General features: G+C 42.5%; 1 protein-coding gene across 9 annotated transcripts in view; it reads left to right on the top strand.

Moving 5' to 3' along the window:
- HMBOX1 (homeobox containing 1) overlaps positions 1–21,094 on the top strand; it is a 110,946-nt gene extending 89,852 nt beyond the window's left edge. For 4 of the 9 annotated variants that reach the window (XM_066547625.1, XM_066547619.1, XM_066547624.1 and 1 more), the window contains 5 exons: positions 10,109–10,191; positions 12,494–12,589; positions 13,989–14,083; positions 14,247–14,348; positions 17,342–21,094. In XM_066547625.1, coding sequence (XP_066403722.1) covers positions 10,109–10,191; positions 12,494–12,589; positions 13,989–14,083; positions 14,247–14,348; positions 17,342–17,479 — 514 coding nt within the window. In that variant the 3' untranslated portion in view covers positions 17,480–21,094. The remainder of the gene's footprint in view (positions 1–10,108; positions 10,192–12,493; positions 12,590–13,988; positions 14,084–14,246; positions 14,349–17,341) is intronic. The other 5 variants (XM_066547628.1, XM_066547622.1, XM_066547627.1 and 2 more) reach the window with 5 other exon arrangements.
- Positions 21,095–21,397: the final 303 nt, after the last annotated feature.

Below are 21,397 nucleotides of genomic sequence, written 5' to 3'. Positions count from 1 at the left end.
GCGGACTTTCTGTCAGGATCATTAATTGGTTTTATTTTTAAGATGCTCCAAAGATGATACTTGAGGAGTATCCCTGATTGTTGTCTTCAATACCATTATTTTTTCAGCCTCTTCTTAGTTAGATGTTTCCTTTCTATCCTATCTCGTAATTATGCTAACCTTTGTATTTCCCAAAATCATGAATAATTTCCCATTCGTCACTTTATCAAATACTTTACTAAAAGTCCAAAAGTGCTAAAAATAATTAGTTTTTCTGGCCAACAATTCCTCAGTTGGCTTTGGAGCTTTCCTACCAGCACTGTTTAAGTCATGCCTCCTAAAGGATTGTCCCCAGGGAACTCAGCTGATCTGAGTGAGGGTGACAATGACATTTAAGAGGAAGCACATGGCAAAAACCATGGCTCAGGGCAAGGAGCACAAATCTTGGAGTAAAGAGCTGTGGATTGATTTAATCTGGTTTCTTGGCTCTGTATCTTTTAACTTTGATGCTCTTCTACCTGTAAATTCTTGTAATAATATTAAAGAGTAAGATGAAGAAAGACAGTTTCAGAATACTTTGAAAGGAGTTGGTGATCTGGGTATAAAAAGTGCTCTTGAAATATGAAACATGATGGATGTTGGTAAATGAAATAATCTTTTGAGTCTTTAGTGCTTATTATTTACAAGATAATTATTCACTATACTGTAGGCAAAAAAAAAAAAAAAGAAAATAGTAAAAAATTTGGATAATAAATGCAGGTATTTCCTCTCCCTATGGATGGTTAGTGGTCACTGAACAATCTTTAGCAAATAAAGAAAAAGATGCTTCTGCTGCCAGGTTTGAGAAATATTCTTTAAAGATCCCAAAGTTTCCTGATGGCTTAAAATGTCCCTTAAACTTCCTTTTTTGCTGTGTTGTCTTTGAAGAACCTCCTGAAGTTGGTCTTGGCACTGTAGTAGTTTAATTCACTGGCATTACTGGGTTCATTCATTATTTCTCATTTTCCTTTGCTTCTGTCCATCTCTTGTATTGTATTTATGTTGGAAGGGAAGAATAGATTGATATTTAAAAATTAAATACATTTTCTGCTACCTGGCTGTAAAACACTTAATGGGATAACAATTTTGGCCCAGATCTTGGAGATACTGTGTGTCAAGAAAAATACATGTATTGAGCCAATGTCAGATTTCATCTTGATTTTAGGTGCTGGATATCCAGGTGAAGGATAACTTCAGGTGCTGCAGGAATTGGCCTTGTCTGTGGAGTCCTGTAGGATCCTTTCATTTAGCTGAATTAATTTTTATTTTCTGAAAATGCAGCAGCAACTGGGGGCTCTGCTGAGCTGAACCAAGTCTGGTCCAAAACTGGAAACTGAAAACAAAACCTTGTGGTTTTTTGAGGGAAAATGCTGGTGGTGATGTTGGGAGCTGTCAGTTTATACTGAGATATTAACCCCAAATTTCATGATTGGTATTTTTCCTCTCCTGGAGGCTTGGGACAAAGGGAGGCTCCAAGATTCCCATCCAGAACAACTAAAACCTTACTGAAGCTCAGGTGAGGGAAACCTGAGGGACCTTGGTGCTCACACTGACATTATTTACACACATCCAGTGTGGTGGTGTTCGCAGGGGTCCCAGGACAAGAGAAGAGAATGTTGACTCCATGTTTAGAAGGCTGATTTATTATTTTATGATATATATTCTATTAAAACTATACTAAAAGAATAGAAGAAAGGATTTCATCAGAAGGCTGGCAAGCAAGAAGAAGAAGAAAGATAACAAAAGCTTGTGTCTGACCTAGAGTCCGAGACAGCTGGACTGTGATTGGTCATTAATTAGAAACAACCACATGAGACCAATCCCAGATGCACCTGTTGCATTCCACAGCAGCAGATAATCACTGTTTACATTTTGTTCCTGAGGCCTCTCAGCTTCTCAGGACAAAAAAATCCTAAGGAAAGGATTTTTCATAAAACATGTCTGTGACACATCCAGGGCTGAGCATCCCACTAAAGCAGAGTTTTGAGGCAGGGATGGGCTGTTATCAGAATACCCAACCAGATGAGCTGAAAACTGAGCTCTGCCTCTGCTGAGTGGAATGTTTTGTTCCAGAGAGCAAACAAAGATGTTCTGAGTAATGTAAAAACCCAAGTTTTGCTATTTGTTTATGTTGCCGTATAAAGCCTTGGAACCCTCTGTTGTCCCGTGAGGGGTGTGTGTAAAACCCTCAGTGCTGATTAGAGTTTGTCTGGTTGGAATTGTGGGGCAGCAGCAGCAGAGCAGCCCTTCCCAGTGGGTGGGCCAGGGCTGATTCCTGGTTCATCCCTCCTTGGAGATGTTTCACCCATGGGCTTGACCCTGCCTTGGCTTTGCTTGTGAGGACCAGATAATCCAAAATACAACTGAAATAAATAACTCTTGCCCTGTAGCACGTTAAAAAATGAAGATGAGATGTTTGTTTCACAGTTGTTTGCAGAAAGGTTTTGTTTATCACTCGCAAAGTCCAGCGCATTTAAAGCACATAAATATCCCTGCAGCATGGAGGTCTCCATTTAAATATTCCAAGTAAATAAAAGGGAACAAGAGATCCTATTATTCATGCTTAGATGCCTTGTTAGGAAGAGCTTTGAAGATGCAGTTTGCTTACACAAACCAGCAGGACAATTCTCACTTTATCTTGTCTCGATGTGTTGGTTACTTGCTGGCTTCAAAAAATGTCCACTTTTATTTTATGAACAATTTAGTGAACTGCGTTGGCTTTGAGAGTCTGATGGTGCCAGTAAGTTTAAGTTTAAGGATATTCAAAATCTCAGCTGTCAGTGTCTTCAAAAATGTCCACTTTTATTTTATGAACAATTTAGTGAACTGTGTTGGCTTTGAGAGGCTGGTGGTGCCAGTAAGTTTAAGTTTAAGGATATTCAAAATCTCAGCTTTCAGTGTCTTCAAAAATGTCCACTTTTATTTTATGAACAATTTAGTGAACTGTGTTGGCTTTGAGAGGCTGGTGGTGCCAGTAAGTTTAAGGATATTCAAAATCTCAGCTGTCGGTGTCTTCAAGGTGCCTTAAGCAAAAAGTATCTGTGTGTTTCAAATTGCTGCAAACTCCAAATCTTGCCATTCAGGAGAGGCCTGTTGTGTAATTTCAGAAATGCTCTTATCACCAAATCCAATTAGAAGGAAGAGTAAATCGCCACCTCGGATGTCTTAACTATTCTTTTTTTTAATTGTTAATTATCTCGACAGTAGGGTGCTAGAGATTATCTTTTGCAAGTACAAGGCTTTCAGAGCTATTATCAATTAATTCTGCTTCTAAACAAATTCTAGGATAATATGAATAGCTTGATAGGATTGTGGTCCTCGAGACCACTGTCAAAATTCTGAGAAAATGATGTTGAAAGAATGAAAACCTCGTTGTTCTGTCAGCTTTGAAGGTCATCCAGCTTTACCCACTCCCGTGCAAGGTGTATTTTTGGCATTTTAATCTACGTGGCAGAGGAGATTCCTGCTAAGAAACATCAGTGAAATGCCTCTCTTGGAGTTTAGACAGCGACTTGTAAAGCCAGAATTGAGAGTCAGCTCTGTTGTGTGAGGGTTTTTAATGTGTGCTGACATGGCTCTGGAATTTATGTATTCAGACACGTCCTGAGGTGTGAAATTATTTCACTTTCTCTCTGTCTGGTGCTCTAAGTCATCTAGGGCTGGTGAGATCTCTCCTCTAGATTTGCACTTGCAATGAAAAGAAATCCAAGAATGAAACATTTCTTAGAGTGAGAGGCTTAAAAACTGTGCTGTCCCTGGACAGAGTGTGGCCATACCCTGGGCCTGAAAGCTCAAGTGGGGAATGAGAGAGCTTTTTAAAAAATGAGGATTTTTTGCAGTTTATTTCCAAAGGTGATATAAAGTTACAGTAGATTCTGCATTGGATAAATCCCCTGTTTTTTTATGTTGTGACTGGATATGTGTGCAGGTTGGACAGAAGATCTGGGCTTAATTCTGGGCTTCCAGAATTGCTGGGACACCTCTTGTCAGTGCTGTAGGAAAGGTCAAGCTACAGTCCTGCAGTGGTTTCTCCATTCCTTCGAATCCATGGACCTGTGGAATCCATTGGCTAAATGATGGTGCTGTGGAAAAAGCAGCAGAGAGCTGCAGCCATCGTGTTTGTCAGTGGTTTTTCTGGGCCAGGGATTTTTTTCTTAGATTTGTTTTGCTGCTTAGGTCTGGTTGAGCTGATGCCTCAACTGAAGTTCATCCAGAGAGCTGCACTTCCCATCCATGCCTGGTTATGTTTTGCAGTCCTGGGGGAAGTTCTCAGCTCCATCAGAGTTTATCTGTGGAGGAGATATCTTAATTTTGCTGTCAAAAATAAAAATGACTTTATATCATGGGTTTAGTTGACACCCATGTCATTACTAGGGAATCAGTAAAAATATCAGGAGATAAAACTGGTGGTGTCATCTGCTGACCTCACTGAGAGTGGCATTAGTGATATTCTTGGCCAGTATTTACTGGGAAATAAACCAGTCATTACACTTTCTGATGAGATTATGCTCTGAATGTCACTCCTCTGACAGTCTGTCTCATGCCATGCTGAGATAAGATCTCAGGCACAGATGACAGACTAACTTCAGAAATATTTCCATTGATTTGACAGCCTGAATAATAGTTCTGCCACAAGCCACAAAGGCTGGAACAGTGACCTCTGGCTGCTGGGTGGTACTGGGGTGATAAATGTACTAATGAGAGATAAATAGGTAACTACATTTGAGTGTTTTCTGTACCTTGTCAGTGGAAAGCAGAGGAACTCATGGGAGGGAAACCAGATAGGGAGCTGAAATTACAGGCATCTTATCAGAGCCAAAGGAGCAGCTTTCACCTCATGTATTTTGAGACACCAGAGAATTTGGCAGGGAGCTCCAACCCTGGGGACAGCACAAGCTTCTGTTCATCCACAGGGGTGGGAGCTGGACAGTTCTGCTTTTCCATCCCTCTCTGGGCTGGTGGCCCAGCCTGTGGCTCTGGCTTTGCTTTCAGCATCCCTTGGGAGAGAATCTTTGGGAGCTGCTGTGGAAGGAGCTGGGCCCAGCTGCCTTTTCAGCCGTGTCCTCCCGCCTCCCTTGGCTGCACAACCGCTGCTCTTGGCACGTGGGGGGAGCTGGACCGGGGAGGCAGCTGGGCACAAAACATTCCTGCAAAAAGGAAATGAAGGAGAGGATGGGATCATTCCCTTTGCTCTGTGATTAAATTGTGTTAAGCTGGACTGCAGCCTGAAGATAAATCTCCCATTTCTGGAAGTGTCCAAGGCCAGGTTGGATGGGGCTTGGAGCAGCCTGGGATAGTGGAAGGTGTCCCTGCTCATGGAAGGGGGTGGGAATTATAGAAGGTCTTCAAGGTCCTTCCAGCCCAAACCATTCTGTGACTCTTTGGTCTCAAACAGAGGAGTTGGAGCCCCCACAAGAGTGCCAGGATATTTCACTTGCAGGTGAAGCTCTCGCAGGGGTGGAAGTGGGAACCCAGGGATGCAAACACAAAGTGAGGGAGTGAGCTTGCAGCATGTCTGCTGTTCTTCAGTAAATATCCATCTGTGTATTCTTGCCACCCATTAATTTCAAGGTCAGTTGTCCTCCAGTGAGGGTCATCTGTGTCCCCCTACCTGAGTGACCTCACCTGGGAATGATTCAGCTGCAGCAGCACTATGAATTGTTACCTGCAACACATTTGAGCCCCTCCACTCTGAACCCCTGCCACACTTGGAAGTTCTAACCATTAGGTTCTGCTGTAAACCATGCATTTCCTCAACTTGGGGTCTTTTGATCAGTTTTGGGGGGCTTTATCTCTTTCCTTATCTGGAAAAGCACCAACTCCACCCATCCTTCCGTGGCTGTCATTTCAGACACTTCCCTGGCAGCTGCAAAGCTGATAGGAAGCAACAAAACTTCCACTGTGGATTATCAGGAACACTACTGAGGCATTGCTTAATGCATCTGATATCTCAGCCTCGAGAACAGAAGGGCAAAAAAAAAGATTGGCAGCTATAGCAGGAATTCAGAGAGGGGCACCTTGGTGAAGAGCTGGGGGGAGACTTCTTCTTCCATTACAGAGCCCTGGGCTGAGATGGATTCCCTCTCCATCATTGTCCTAAGCACATTATCCCTGAAAGAAAGAGGGTTTCTCTGAATCTGCAATTTTTCTAGGCTTCAGTGTTATTGAAATGAAACGGCTTCAAGGATATCTACATTCTTTACCATCATATGGATTCTCATCTCATGTAAATTATTTGGCCACTTTTCATTTTAATCCTCCACTGTCATTTTCTACAAAAGAGATCATTTGGTTTCTTCATGGAAGGTATTCAGCTGACAGCTGCCCTTTGTCTAGAAAGCAGTGTGCCTTTGCAGGAGTTACTTGTGCCTGTTCCTTTTTTTTCCTTCCTTTTAAGTTCATATGGCTTCATATTTTTCATCTGTAGCTTTCAGAAACTTTTCAGACTGTGAACAGGTTTGTGGCTGTGAAGGGAATTTCAGACATCCTGCGTTCTTTCCCTGTGTACCTGGCTGATAAGAAACAGAACTAGAGGGCAGAATAATTAATTTACTGCGAGAAGAACTGTAGTCCAAAAAAATCACAGTGTTTTCACAACTTCTACATGAGCAAACAAAATAGTCAGTGATGAAGTCTTGAATATTTTTCCATGGCTTCCTTATCTTGGAAACTTAATTATTCTCATCTGCTTCTCAGGAATCATAGAATCATATAACCATAGAGTCATTAGGGGTGAAAAAGACCTTTAAGATCATCAAGTCCAGCCATCAACCAGCATCATGTTCACCACTAAACCCTCAAGTGCCACGTGGTGGGAGGTTTAAAATGTTGTGCTTTGCCACAAGACCTTGATGGGATGGGGATGAAATGTGATGTATTGGTAGAGTTTATGCACAGGGGATTTGGAGGGTGAGGAGGAAAATCAGCAATTAGGGTTGGATATTTAGGGTTACCTGGAGCTGTGAGACCTTTTCCTTTCAGGTTATGAACTCTGATGAAGCAGCTTGAACTCCTTCAAACACTAAAAGCACAATGTGGTCATGGAGAGAAACAGAATGGCCTCAAGAACGGCCTTAAGCTGAAGAGGGGTAGATTTAGGTTGGATTTTGAGGAGAAATTCTTCCCTGGGAGGGTGTGAGACCCTGGCACAGGTTGCCCAAAGAAGTTGTGGCTGCCCCTGGATCCTTGGACATGTCCAAGATTGGGTTGGAGCAACCTGGGATGGTGTCAGGTGTCCCTGCCCATGGCAGGATGTTGGAAGTGAATTCTCTTTAAGGTCTCTTCCACCCCACACCATCCTGGGATTGAGTTCTGAGGAGGAGATTCAGTTTTGGGGAGCACAAGTTGAGGGCTGGCCAAGTTTATGGAAGTGTGGGGGAAGGAGAAGTCCCATCACTAATGAGGACAAGGAATAGTCCAGCAGGGGGAGGAGAGGCAGGTTTTAAAATTACTGTCAACTGCAGAAACAGAGTTTTAACTGCTCCACTAGTTCCCCTTCCAGGTGGTACCTACTTGACTTTGGGATCCCCACAAAAAGGACCAGGACAGCTGTGTGAGAAAAACTCACTGAGATTTTTGATGCTTTTTCATAAATTGAGATTTAGGGTGAGAAGAATTTCACATTTTCTAGTGAGAATCACTTTTCTTGTAGAAATTTTTAGACATTTTACGTGAAAAGATCAGAAATTCCTGTTTGAATTTAAAGAAAATGTTTCAGACTGATGAGAAATGTCAGGCAAATTAATTATTTATAACTTAGTTGTAAAATGTTTAGAGATAAGAATTACTGCTTTAGCAGTTTCTGAATCACAAAAATGACTGGAATACACAAAACTCCCTCATTTGCTAGAAGAGATGCCTCATTCCTTGTCCAGTTCTGAGAGTTTGCTCCATCACAGGGAGATTTCCTGTTATCCCAAAGAAATGTAAGCACGGGCTGAAGTTTTGTTGTTGGTAGAAAATATTTTTATTTGTTGGAGGCAGCAAAAGCCTGGCTGTGGCTTGGGAAAGGGACATTGTTGAGTTAGGTGACAAGAAAAGGGTCACTGGTAGCTCTGGTGTTGTCTTTGCTGCTTTAATTAGCGTCTCAATTTCTTGAATTAACAAGAATGGGCACTTCAAGGTCACCCTGATTGATAATTTTATGTATTTTGTAATTCTTCCATGAATGTTGTTTTTTGTACATGTGGTGCTGTTTAGGACTCCAGGGCAGGCAATATGTTCATGTAAATAACAGAGCAGCAGTTTTCAGCTGTGATCTCTTGATGCTCCTTTATCTCAGGGTGCTTAGAAGAGGAAATGATTCTTGGCTCTGGGCAGAGGGCAGTGCTCTGTAGGTGGGAGAGCTGAAATATTGCCATGGGTCTGCTGAACTGGGATCTTGAGCTTCTGCTTCCATCACTAACTACTGGAAAAAGCATTTTCTGCTCTGTCTTCCAAGCTCTCCATTCCCCAAAAATGCACCTTTGTCCAGAACCCTGCAACCCCTTTGAACAGAAATTTGCAGGTTGAGATGGACACACACATCACTTCAAAGGCTGGAATCACACAAAGGGGATAGACGTGGAAGAGGGGAGAATACACTTTAAAAATTACCATGTCCAGAGGGCCTGATGTGCATTCTAAATTCTCATAAAGCTGAACAAAGACACCAGTCCTGTGTCAGGGAACTCCTCCTTTGATTCTTCAGTCACCTTAATTCCAGCAATTAGTTTGCTCTAATTTGACAAACTCCCAACTTTTCCAACACTTGAACTGAAGTTTGAGGCAGAGCTGCCCTTCATTTAGAGAAGATTGAGCTATTCCTGTGGTCCCATTTGCTCTCTCCTAGGAGATCACCTGGAAGTACATGAATGGTGCAACTCTCTGAGCTCATGTGAGATTTCTGTTACTCACTGAGCAGCTTTGAAATAGGACCCCATTTTGGGCATAGCTGTGACTGTAAATGACTCTGTGAGCAGGGGGATGACGTAGTGGCACCTAAAATTCAACCTGAGTGTTCAAAGTTTGGACAGAAACAGTTCCTGTATGGAACAGAATCTGGATTTCCATAGAAAGTAACTGGGGCCATGAATAATGGAAAATAATAATTGCCTCAATATGCCTGAATCTCCTATTACCAAATGATCTACAGTTAAGGAAATAAATATTTTATTTTCAAATCCAGAGCAGCTGTCCAACAGCTGGGCCTGCTGCTGATCAAAGTTGATAAAAGAAATCCTAGGATTATATATTATGGATAATCTACATAAAAACCAGTGGTAGGCCCTGCTTGTGGTGTGATTAGCAGAGTCCATTGAAGAAAACAGGACTTTTTGTTGGTTTTAATGCAGATCTGATAAGCCCTGTGGAATGTAAATCAGTTCATTAAAATTTGCAGAACAGTTCAATGAGGTAAAAGAGGAAACAGTTTTAACTTCTATAGGATGTTTACTGCATATAAAGTACAATAAAATCACAATTATTCCAGAAAAAATACTGTTAGAAACGTGCTGTACTCAATGTGTTGTTCTGAGGAAGATTGAAGAATTTTGAATTGTGGTTTTAAAAAAACAGTCTGACTCTAGAAATCATCCTGTGTAATTTCATGGCATCTCCACACCACATCTGTCTCTGCAGAATTTGTGGGGTTTTGCTTAATACAGATGTTAAAAGTATGTATGGATGTGTATATATTAACAAATACATCAAAATAAATGTTAAACAGCTCCTTCTACCTAAGCTGGGGCTGTGTCAGGGGATAAATAATAAATAAATGATGGTAAAATCAAAGGCCTGTGGTGTCTTGGAGATGATGCTTCACTTGACATTCTTAACTCTGATATCCATGGAATTGCCTACATTTTTGAGTGTCCTAGTACAATATTCTAAATTCTGAGATAATACTCATTTGTCTGAGGGATTTGGGAAGTTTCCTTCATTCCATGTGGACATAAGTGCAGGCTGATGTTACTTTACCATAAAATTCACTGTGGTACCTTTGGAGGAATGATGCATAAATCAGCAGCTGACACCTTTTAGTGGAGCTGCTTTGGAACCTTCATACTCTGATTTCTTAAGGAAAATTGAGGGTTTTTTTCTCCTTTTGCAGTTACTTCAATGAGAATCAATATCCCGACGAGGCAAAGAGAGAAGAAATTGCCAACGCCTGTAATGCAGTTATACAAAAACCAGGTGAGGAGCTGCTGGGGGGGTCCTTCCAAAACCAAAGAGGTTTCAGCACCTTGAGTTCTCAGACTCATGTTTGGAGAATCATTTGGGTTGGAAAAGACCTCTAAGGTCATCAACCTTTGACTGATAAATCAGGTTTTTGGAGGAGGAAGGAGCTCAGCTCTCCTGTTTTTCAGTGTTTTACAGCTTCCTGACATGGATCTCAGATTAGAACCTGGGTGTGAATGGAGGACCTTCTCTTGAGGTCAACAAGTTGCATTTTCCCCGTTTTTGGAGAAATTATACTTAGGAGAGGAGCATGAATATTCAGTGTAATGTTAGTGGATGCACCTGCCTTTGCTTAGTTTTGCTAACCAAACATTTACATAGATTTCAGAACTTGTGTTTTGGATATATTTAGATTTCTTACAACCAGAATAAAAATTAATGAGAAGGCAACTAAAGTGTGAGTCATGCACGTGGAATCACAAAATTATTTAGGATGGAAAAGCCTCTGGGATCATTGAGTCCAACCATCCCCAGCACTGCCAAGGCCACCACTGATCCATGTCGTCAGGTGCCACATCCACAGGAATTTTAAATCCCTCCAGGGATGGGGACTCCACCACTGCCCTGGGCAGGTGTGACAGGGCTGGACAGCCCTTTCCAGGCAGGAATTGTTCCCAGTATCCAATATCCCAATGTTGGGAACAATATCCCAGTTGTTCCCAATATACCCGAGCATCCTTGGTGCATCTTGAGGCCATTTCCTCTTGTCCTGTCCCTGTTCCCTGGGAGAAAAGATGGATCCCCACCTTTTTATCCTTTCAGGGAGTTGTGGAGAGCTAGGACTGTCACAGGATAGCTGAGGGTCAGACAGTTTAGAATGGAAGTGACCTTTGGAGTTCATCTGGTGAGGCAGGACCAGCTTAGATGAGATTGTTCAGTTTTAGTATCTCCAAAACCAGAGGTTTTCCCATCTCCAGGCCTCTGTTCCACAATTTTGAGCACTCTCATGGCAAAGTACTTTTTCCCTAATACCTGCTGAAATTTTCCCTCAAAAATCCATCAGGTAGAGGACCAGAGAGCTGAGGATTTGATTCCTGGCTGTGTTGCTGGTTAGTGGAGCAACTTGGAACAAAGTGCTGCAAGGCCGTGTCGGGGAGCAGTAAAACACAGCCAGTGCTGCCGATGCAAAGCATTAGGCAGCAGCCAAGCTATCAATTTCCAGAGTTTTCTTTCTTTCACTTGTCTCATCTCTCCTAACTTATTTAAGTGTGCAGATTGCTGCAATTACATGGGTGTTTTGTATGCTGAATAAATAAACTTTGGAAAGGAGTCAGAAGCAGGGGGGGCTCAACCCTGTGTAGCCTGCAGAGGTCTGAGGATGCAGATGTGGGAATATTTTATATAGGGTCAAGAGAAACTAAGAGGTTTCCAGGATGTCCTTGGAATACTGAATCCCTCCAGTCTTCCCTTATTTGTGCTGATGACCAGATAAAGGCATAGTTTTCTATAGCTGCCTTCTGGTTTTGGGGAATTTTTTGTTGGTTTAAATGTAAAAATCCAGTTTCCAGCATCCACCCCCATTCTCCCAAAAGATCCTGAGTGTCCTGGCACAGTTGGGAGGGTGTGATGGGGGCTGAGAGAGAGGAAAGCAGATTGCAAGGGTGACACAAAACCGCTTAATTCATTTTACTGCTGTATGAAACAGTGAACTGTACCCTCGTGACACATAGTAAGAGAAGGAGCCCCAGGGATGGGGTTTGTGGCAGGAATTTCAGTTTTTTGGAATCTCTATTTTGTGCTCAAACTGGAAAAGCAGCCCTTCATTCTCCCATGGCTCTGGATTGAGTTGGTTAAAGCTGCAAACAAATTCCTGTAATTCAGATCTTTAAAAAACAGAAGAAAAGGAGACATTTGTCAGTTAGTGCCACAGCACTTAGACACTGGAATGTGATCCACATAAAGTTCACTTTTTTCTCAGTTATAATAACTTATTAACTATTTAATCTATATCTATTAATTATTATAATAACTATTATAATAACTTGCCAGTGCTGTTTGTGTTTCAGGGGTTTATCCTATAAAATCCCAGACTAGTTTGGGCGAGCAGGGACCTCAAAGCTCATCTAAAATTCCAATCCCAGAACAGGGACAGGGACACCTCCACTATCCCAGGTTGCTCCAAGCCTTATCCAACCTGTTCTTGGACACTTCCCAGGGATGTGGCAGCCACAGCTTCTCTGGAACCCAGTGAGTAACACCACTGAAATATTATTTTAACACCACTGAACTATTATTTTTCCCTCTGTTGCTTTCCTAGGAAAAAAGTTGTCGGATTTGGAGCGAGTTACCTCCCTCAAAGTGTACAACTGGTTTGCCAACAGGAGGAAGGAGATCAAGAGAAGAGCCAATATTGGTAATGTATCACAGAGCCTGCCTGCAGGGCTTGGGGTTTGCTCAGGAGAGGTGGCAATTACGTAAGAATAAATTAGTGAAAACACCAGAGGTGCTGACAGCCTCGGGAGAAATGTGGAGGAATTATGAAAATGAATCCCTTGCTGTTCCAGATTTTTTTGTGAAATACGTGTAATTTGTAGAATTCTGTCATCAGTGCAGGAAAAAGTGATGCAGTTACAAAGTTTTACTGGAAGATCAGCTTTAAAAAGCAAAGTGAGAATTTTATAGGTGGAAGGGGAGTTGCATTTCCCTCCTTTGAGTATCCAAACTCAAATCTGAAATGAAACCTCAAAATAAAGGAGATAGAAATGTTGGCAGGTTCACAAGCTTAGTGTGGTTTTTATCCTGGTTATACCTCTGCCCCTGACAGCTTTCCAAGGTTTTGCCCAGGGACATGTGGCTAGAAAAAAGCCACTTTTTTTGTTGATAATCAGGAAAAAACAAAAATCACTTCAGAGTTAACCCTCTGGGTTCTTAGCTGATTGTAGGGAAATCAGAAGTGGCTCTGAACTTGTTGGAAGGAGACCCTCTGTGATGTGGATAAGATATTCTAAAGAGAATAAATCACCTCAGTGATTTATTATTTTGTGGATTCAACAAACTCCTGCCATTCATAAAAAGTTTGATGCCCTTACTTAGATATTATGCAGAATTACTTTTGCAACACATGGGTGAACAGACATCCATATCTGCTCACTTCAGTATTTTTAATTATTTCAAATATTCCACTATTTTGCCTTATTTCTGAATAATAAAAAAGCTCTCTTATTATACCATTTAACACGTTACTGAAGTTTAACTAAATTTATTTTTCTACAAGTGAAAATGGCTTCTCAAAGGGATGGGAGAATAAAGCAAACTTAGTGTTTGGAGAGGAGGTTTGAAAAGAGATCGAAAAGAATCAAGGGGAGGTTTAGATATATGGATCCTACTGGAAGATGGATTTTTTTTGTTTTCAAATCCCTGAAGTGCTTTCAGAAATTTCTCCCATCTATTTTCAGACACTCCCCACCCCCTTGAGTCCTGCCAGTCCAAACTATGGGGGAAGATTTACAGGGAATGCCTTTGCCACCCCAGTACCTCAGAAATGACGCTGACTTCTCTTAGGACTGGCTGGAAGACAGGGATTTTTACTCTCAGACAGGTCTGGAAGTTGGCAGGGAAGGATTTCAGGCAAACCAGTGTTTGTACCTGTGCTACATTCCCAAATGTTGGAGAGTGACGAGAAAGGTGCTAAGAACTAACCCTGTTCTTCCAGTTATTCTAACTTCCTAAAAAAGCAAAAAAAAAAAACCCTGAGTTACTTTAACTTCTCCAATGCATCAGATAAATGAGGGATCCATTTGCTTTTTTCGAAGAAGCAGCAATCCTGGAGAGCCATGGAATAGATGTACAGAGTCCAGGAGGTCACTCCAACAGCGACGACGTGGACGGCAACGACTACTCAGAGCAGGTGAGCACTGGAGCCTCATGGCCCAAACAGGGAGAGCTCAAACACCTCAAAAGGCCCTTTTGCCTCTTGAAAATCCTGTTTCGTTTGGCTTTTATGTCATTGTGATGGGGAGAGGGTGAGAATACCCAGTATTGACCCACGTGGATTTGTTGCCTCACAACAGGACACTTGGCAAGTACGCAACGGGGAGGAGGAGGGACGATGTTCCGAGGGAGGCAGAGAAGCAGAGAAGGTAGAAGAAGACAGGAGGATCTGCTCCAAACAAGCAAGTTACACCCCTCACACCACACACAATGTCTGAGGCACGGCAGGAGAGCCTCACCTCAGCCAGAGCCCTGCCATATCCATGCTCTCCTTCCCTGTCACTCTGAGTTTCCCTCCCTCAGGAAGGGATGGACAGGTTTTTCACAGTCCTGTGTGTTAGGCACCAACAATTATCCCTAAAAAACCGGGCACCTCTTGCATCTCTGATTTCTTCCTGCAAGAAAGGCCCTGTTCTAGCCAGGGCCACCCCTTCTGTGAGCTGCTGACCCAGCCCCAGCCATGAGCAGGAGGGAGCCCTGCCCAGGACCTTTCAGAATTCCTTGTGCCAGCCTTTCCCAGCAGGATTCTGAGCACTGAGCACCCTCCTGGAGGTTCCTGAGCTCCCTCTGTTCTTTCAGGAGCTTCTCAGGATCACCCCTCAAACACTGGCAGACAAAGGGTGAAGGCTGGGGGGAAAGGATTTGATTTACTAAGCTCTGGACTTTAATTGGCCTATTCCATATTGTTCTGCAAGAGTGTGCCACTATTTGGATTGTTTACATTGAGACAGAATAGAAATTTTTCCAGAGTATAAATCTATTTTGATTTAGGTGTCTTTATCTGTCTTTTTTGTTTGTTTGTTTTTGCATTTTAATCCTTGCCTGTTCTCTCTTTTTCTTGGTTATTTTTAACCCTTGACAGCAACTTCTTTTTTAAATTCTCTAGCAAAAGAATACCCCTTCCCACACTGCCTACCCTGCCCTCACCTACCCTAAAGCTGGTGACCCTTCCTTCACACACCTTCCTGACAGGTATTGCATCCCCTTCCCAGTTCTCCCAGTGTTTGCCAAACCCCCGTGGTTTGGAACCAGTGATTCAACCAGTTCACTCCTGCTTTTTAGAGGAGATATTTTTGTGCTACCCCACAGCTGGGCTGGATCACTTTTCCCTGCCTCTTTCGGGAGAATCTGGGAGTTCTCCCTCTGCAAAGGCTGCTGCTGGAGTGGAACAGCAGCTGAGTGTCCTGGAATGAGTCCCTGGCACACTTGGCTCTGGCCCAGTGCAGCAGATCCCTGGCAGAGGCATCCCCAGATGCTCTGCTCCTGATGGGGATTGAGACCCTTTTTGTAGGTCAGCACCAGCAGATTTGGTGGGACCAACTTTTCTGGCTCTCAGTGATGAGAAGCTGCTCTGTGACTGCCATAAAATATTTAGAAACCACTGCCAAGCCCAGAAAATTCCCTGTCAGACAGACAGGACTGGAATACTGAGGTGGAGCATGAACTGAACTATGTTTTTCTTCTGTGCATTAACCAGGATACTTTGAAAAGATAAATAAATGGGTTGTTAAAGTTTAAAGATCTTTGTTTAGAGGCCTTAGAAATGACATTTCTCAGTAATCTGGGCTCCTCTACGAGGTGTAATTAGTCATGAGCAGCAAAGCAGATTAAATGGCAAGTTCTCCTGATGACCATTTAGCATCCCTTAGTTGTTAAACCCAGAAATTCTGTTTTCCACAGATAGACTTAAACTCTTAATAAACTTTAAAACACAAAGTTCATCTGAATACTAACAAAGGGCCTAAACCCCAGATTTTAGGGCTCTGTATTTGTACCATGACAAAGATTTCTGAGTGGCCCTAAAATTTACCAGACCCTTGTTATAAATGAATGAATCCTTCTAAATAACCTCAGGATTTTACCAAATCCTGGGGTTTTTTTGTCCTCCTTAACATTTGCCACCCATCATCTTAATTTAAAAATGCTCTATGCATGTTTTAAATTTTAAATCACAAAAGTTCATCACTTGAAGGCTGTTGGGATACTGATAAATGTTTATCATTTCCTTTCTGTAAATGGTAATGATTTAAAAATCCAAGATCACAGGTGGGTAACTATTAGTGCCCTGTTTTAAAGAAGGGAAAGCACCATGATTTTTCCCAAAATTCCCTATTTGATTTATGGTGGTTCCAATCCCCTTCAGTCACTGGTTTTCTTAGCATTGGAAGAGTTTTCCAGCATCTTTTCACCTGTATCTGTGTGAATTCAATGTTTCAGAGGATGCTGACTTGGACCAAGGCTTAGGCTCAGTTTGTGTCATGGTTCTGGTCAATAATAGCACTTAAAGAAAAAATACTTCTCTAATGTATATAGAATTATTTCATTCTAGTAGCTTCCAGCTTCTGTAAGTCAGTAGTTTTAAGAGGCTTCCTGAGTTTCCATAATTTCTAGCAGACTAATTTCCCCTGGATTTGTCAAACATACACCTTTTAAAGCCATTTTTACTTTTGTCTGATGTAAAAATCAGTGAATCCTGAACTGAGCTGTGCTAAGTGAGCAGTGCTTCCCACTGCTGCCTTGGACCACATTATCATTCCAGCGAGTGTCTTTGATTATTAGATCATAAAAAACCAAGGACAATTGTCCTCTTATTTTCCAATTATTTGTAATCAACATTTATCGTATCAACCGTCAGCCATTTCTTCCCCAAACTGGAGGACTTAACTCTGTTTAGCTTCTTCTCATGAGGAAAACTCTTCCCTTGGGATGTTTTTTTTCTCTGCCTTTTCTTTTTCTGTTGTGGCATCAAATAGAATCAGAGAACCCACAGAATGGTTTGGGTTGGAAGGGACCTTAAAGTTCATCTTATTCCACCCCCTGCCATGGCCAGGGATGACCAGAACTGTATATTCCAGCTATAAGCATGGACCCGTGCCATGCCCAGTGATTCCTGTCTTAATTTGCTTTCCTGATTTAACCTTATGTATCACTTGTGTCTTTATAATTCAATATTTTCCTCCACAGCTGGGTCCCCCACTCCCTGCCTGGTTACCTTTGTCTGCACAGTGAGGGAAACCAGTCCTAAACCAGTTGGAAACCAGTCCTAAACCCACATTATGACCCTGCTCTGTCCCTCTACAATCACTTGGCGCATTTTTTTTTTTTTCTCCGCTGTGGTTTTCTGGACTTGTGGAATAACCCTGCTTCTCTCTGCTCCTTCCCACATGGTCCCCAGGATGACAGCACTAGCCATAGTGACCACCAAGACCCCATTTCCTTAGCTGTGGAGATGGCAGCAGTCAACCACACCATCCTGGCGCTGGCCCGGCAAGGAGCCAACGAGATCAAGACAGAGGCTCTGGACGACGACTGATGCCAAGAGAGGGGAGGGTCAAAGCAAGAAGTAACTTAGTTTTAGACGTAGCACCTTAGCAGACTTTCCTCAGTCCTTAATATGTGTTCTTACAGTATAACTTTGCAGTTTCTTGTACGTCAGTTAGCTGTTAGGGTCTTGTTCTGTGAAGATGGCATGGTGCCCTCAGCCTTTGCATATACTCTCTCAGTATTAATTCCCAATAAATAATCAATCAACCAACCAACCTCCCTCTCCCGGCCCCCAGTGGCTAGAAAGGTAAAATTAAAAAAAAAAAAACCTAAAAAAAGAAAAAAAAAGAGAAAAAAAAAAAATCTTGCTGCTCTGTCTTAGCATTCAAAGTGCTTCCAGGTATTTTAGACAGCCCTCAATTACAAGTCTTTAGGCTACACTTAAAATCTTGGATAACCTTAGAGATGGTGTTGAAACCGATAGTCCGTACGCTTTCCCTGCCCTGAGACTGGAAGGATGCAAGCTGAGGTAGTGGCACAGGGTCGATGGACACCAGACTGGGAGTATCAACAGAGAGTAAAAAGAACACTTAGAAACCCCACTCCAGCATGGGAATAAATGATTTCCAGCTGCAATAAGCCGTGCCTCACTGGTCACACAGTGACTCCGTTTACTTTTCGGGTGCTGTGCCGAGAATGTCCATTGGAAACACATTCCCACATTTCAGTTGATGCTCACATGTTCAGCACAGACATCCTCTGCTCTCACAAGCTGCGTGGCTTAGTGGAGAAGTGCTGCCTTCTGCCTCTGCGACCATGGTTGAAGCCCAGCCTGGGATCAAATGAAAAATGAGCTGAATGTCTAATGGACAGCAGTCCACTTCTCAGAACCACTGCTCATTCTTGGCATGGCTGGCAGTGCCTGCTCAGAAGAGGTCTAGACTCTTGGCCATCTGTCATTAACAGTTTCACCTTTAATTCCTCCTCTCTCACCTTTTCTGTCCCCGCTCTGCTCCCCTCTCCACTTTGCCACTTTCGAAAGCAATGTTTTCCAGGAAGGTTGTTAAGGTCCTAAATGGGTGAGTGGATTTTTACACGCCTGTGTAAGTAATGCCTACGTCCTGACTAGCCTGAAAGGTTACTGGAGAATTTGACATCTGACCTTTGCTAGATAACCATCAGAGCATAAATATTCTCCTAAATATGAACTTTTTTTGTTTGTTTGAAGGCAGGAGGATCTCTTACCTGAGAAATGGGGTGTGAATGTTTTGTGTTCTCTTTACTCTGTCTTTGTTAAGGTGTGAGAAAGCTATACTGCTACGAGCAATTTAATTAATAATTGGAAGCCATACTGATAATGGATGTGGTAATATTTGTAAAGCAAACCTACTCTAAGTAGCAGGAACTAATGGAATTGTTTTCCTTGATCATATGTAGCACTTTTGTTACTTTTTTCTTAAAGATATTTATATTTGATAAGTCTTTTTTTTATCATTTGAGAATTCCAAATACCAAACAGCGAACTTGCATTACAGTCACCCTGCGATCACCTTGTCATCTAGTATCTAAATGATGAACTGTGTGTGCATCTAAGAAAATTACATCTGCTAGCATTGTGTGGAAATGATCTCCTGGCATCCTGATAAAATGATATGTTGCTGCCGGTAAGAGGATGGAAACAGCATGAGAAGCGTTAGAGACGGGCAGGGCTGTGTTACATTAACAGAGAACAAATTCAAACAAACCTACAGAAATTTTTGTATAGAGACACATATAGACAAGTTTGCATAGCATTTCCTCCACATTCCTCTTTATCTTCCCAGTTTGTGTGGGGATAGCCTAAAGAGGGGAAAACAGCTCAAGGATGGGTTTCCCTTTCCTCCCCTCCGCTTTGGAGGTAGAGCAAAGGGAAATTCCTGCTACTCGCCTTGTTCTCATCCCTTCCTCCCTCTTAACCCTCAGAGAGGTTCGTGATGGCTCCAGTATGGCTCCTCAGCAGGTTTTGAGCCAGGCTGAGCCCTCCAGGTCAGCTTTTCCTCTGTCCATGTGGAGCAAAGTGCTCCCCCACGTGCCAAGGGGATCCTGTGCTCTCAGAGGGCACCCCCGTGCCACCTCTCTGTCCCTTGGAAGATCTATAGGTAGGGCTTGGCCTTGACTTCCACTTATGGATTTCATTGGAAAATGTATGTGCTTTCCTTAGATACAGATCACTGGAGCAGAATGAAGCCGTCTTTTTTTTCCTGTTTTATTGCATTTCTGGAGTAGGCAAATTCATGAGTAGCATCAGGGCGGACTCAGGAAAGGCAGGACTTGGATCAGTGACCATTGCACCACTGCAGTTATTTTCTTACTGCCTGTATGAATGTTTTGGTACTTAGGAGTGAAAGGATGGGGAGAGCTTTTATTTCTATTTTTGCACAGCAGAATGATCGAGCAAACTCGAGCCTTAGTGGAATTTTACCTACTTATTCATTCCACAGTCACACACTGAGCTGACAAGCAACATCCACGATTTATAGTAAGGAGATTTTAATAATCGATGACCTCTTTACGTTGGGCTTGCCACCACCATTTGTTCTGGCTGTTTCATTTTAAAAAGAACAGACTCAAACTGTTGGACAGCTGCAATTTTAAAAGAAATATTGCTTATTGCTTACTATAGTATCTGTAAAAAAAAAAAAAGGCATTGTTTGAAGCTTTGCCTTTTTAAAGCAATAGGGAAGAATAAAAATAATATTAGAACTTCTGTATCCTGATTATAGGTTCATGTGATGCAGGATCAAAGTAACACCACTGAAATTGTGTGTCTGTACCATCTAATGTAGAATAATCTGGTCTTAATTCTGTTTGTCACTGTCAGGAAGCTGCTGACATCCCACACAGTATCTTCTCTGAAGGTTAAACAGGTAAAAAACCCCTTGTGAGCAACTGCATATTGGCAGATCTTCCTGGGCTGTAAATACCCAGTTTTCTACCTTCCCACATTGTCATCTTACCAGAGAAAATATCAAGTATCTGGGGAATCAGCCCCTTGGTTCCGTGGGGTCCGTGTTTGGGGTGTGTCTGTTCTGGCTTCTCCTTGGGCACCAGGAGGTACCAGGAATGAGTGGCACCTCAGAGGAAGGAGTGGCACCTCAGCTGTCCCCGGGGTGCTCCTGGCAGGTTGTTCCCTTCATTCTGGAAGTTCATAAGGAGCCATTTGCAGCTGGTCAATCCCTTTTTGGTTTGAGGTGAATGATCTGTGATGGGACAGGTGCTGATGGTACCGAGGCGAGCAAGTGTGATCTGGAGTAAGTGAAACAATCAGTGGAGGGTGTGTCCTGGAATTCAGGAATCCTGGAATTCTTTCTTTTGGGGGTTTTTCCACAATATGGGAGTTGTCTTTGTCTTTCTGTCTGTGGGCTGCCTTGGAAATGAAGCCTCATTTTGGTAGCACTGCAGTGGAGTGGCAGTTTGTTGTAGCCAGGCTGGAGTCACTGCAGTTTGTTCTCTGGGGGTTCCCTTGAAGTGGCTCTGGTGGCACATCCAAGCTACCTTTTTGTTCTGTGAACAGAGAAGAAGTTAATTTAAGAAGCTCCTCATCTGTGATGGTCACAGATTGCTTTTACCTTTGTAGAGTGAGTTCTGGCTGATATTTTGTCCCTCATAAAGTCCTTTTACTTGAGTTGTTGTCTCTGACCATCTTCTTAAAACAACAATTTCTACCTCCACTTCTTTTCCGGATTGTTTTGGTGTTGGGTATTTTTTTAGATTCCCCCCACACACACCTTTTTCCTGAAGTATGAGATCCCAAACATTTGCAAAAGCCTTATGAGTTGATAAAAATCAGCGGATTTGTTCTCTGTTGAATACTCTGCAGACACACATGTGGTTATAGTGAAATCCTGTGCTGGATGTGAGTCTGCAGTTGCACCCTTGCAGCAATTAAGGAATCTCATTAAGAGCCTTCAGGAGGTCCTGGAAAGGG

The sequence above is a fragment of the Molothrus aeneus genome, chromosome 3 (genome assembly GCF_037042795.1).
Source record: "Molothrus aeneus isolate 106 chromosome 3, BPBGC_Maene_1.0, whole genome shotgun sequence".
NCBI lineage: Eukaryota > Metazoa > Chordata > Aves > Passeriformes > Icteridae > Molothrus > Molothrus aeneus.
Note: the sequence above shows the minus strand (reverse complement) of the source record. Positions and strands in the feature narration are given on the sequence as shown.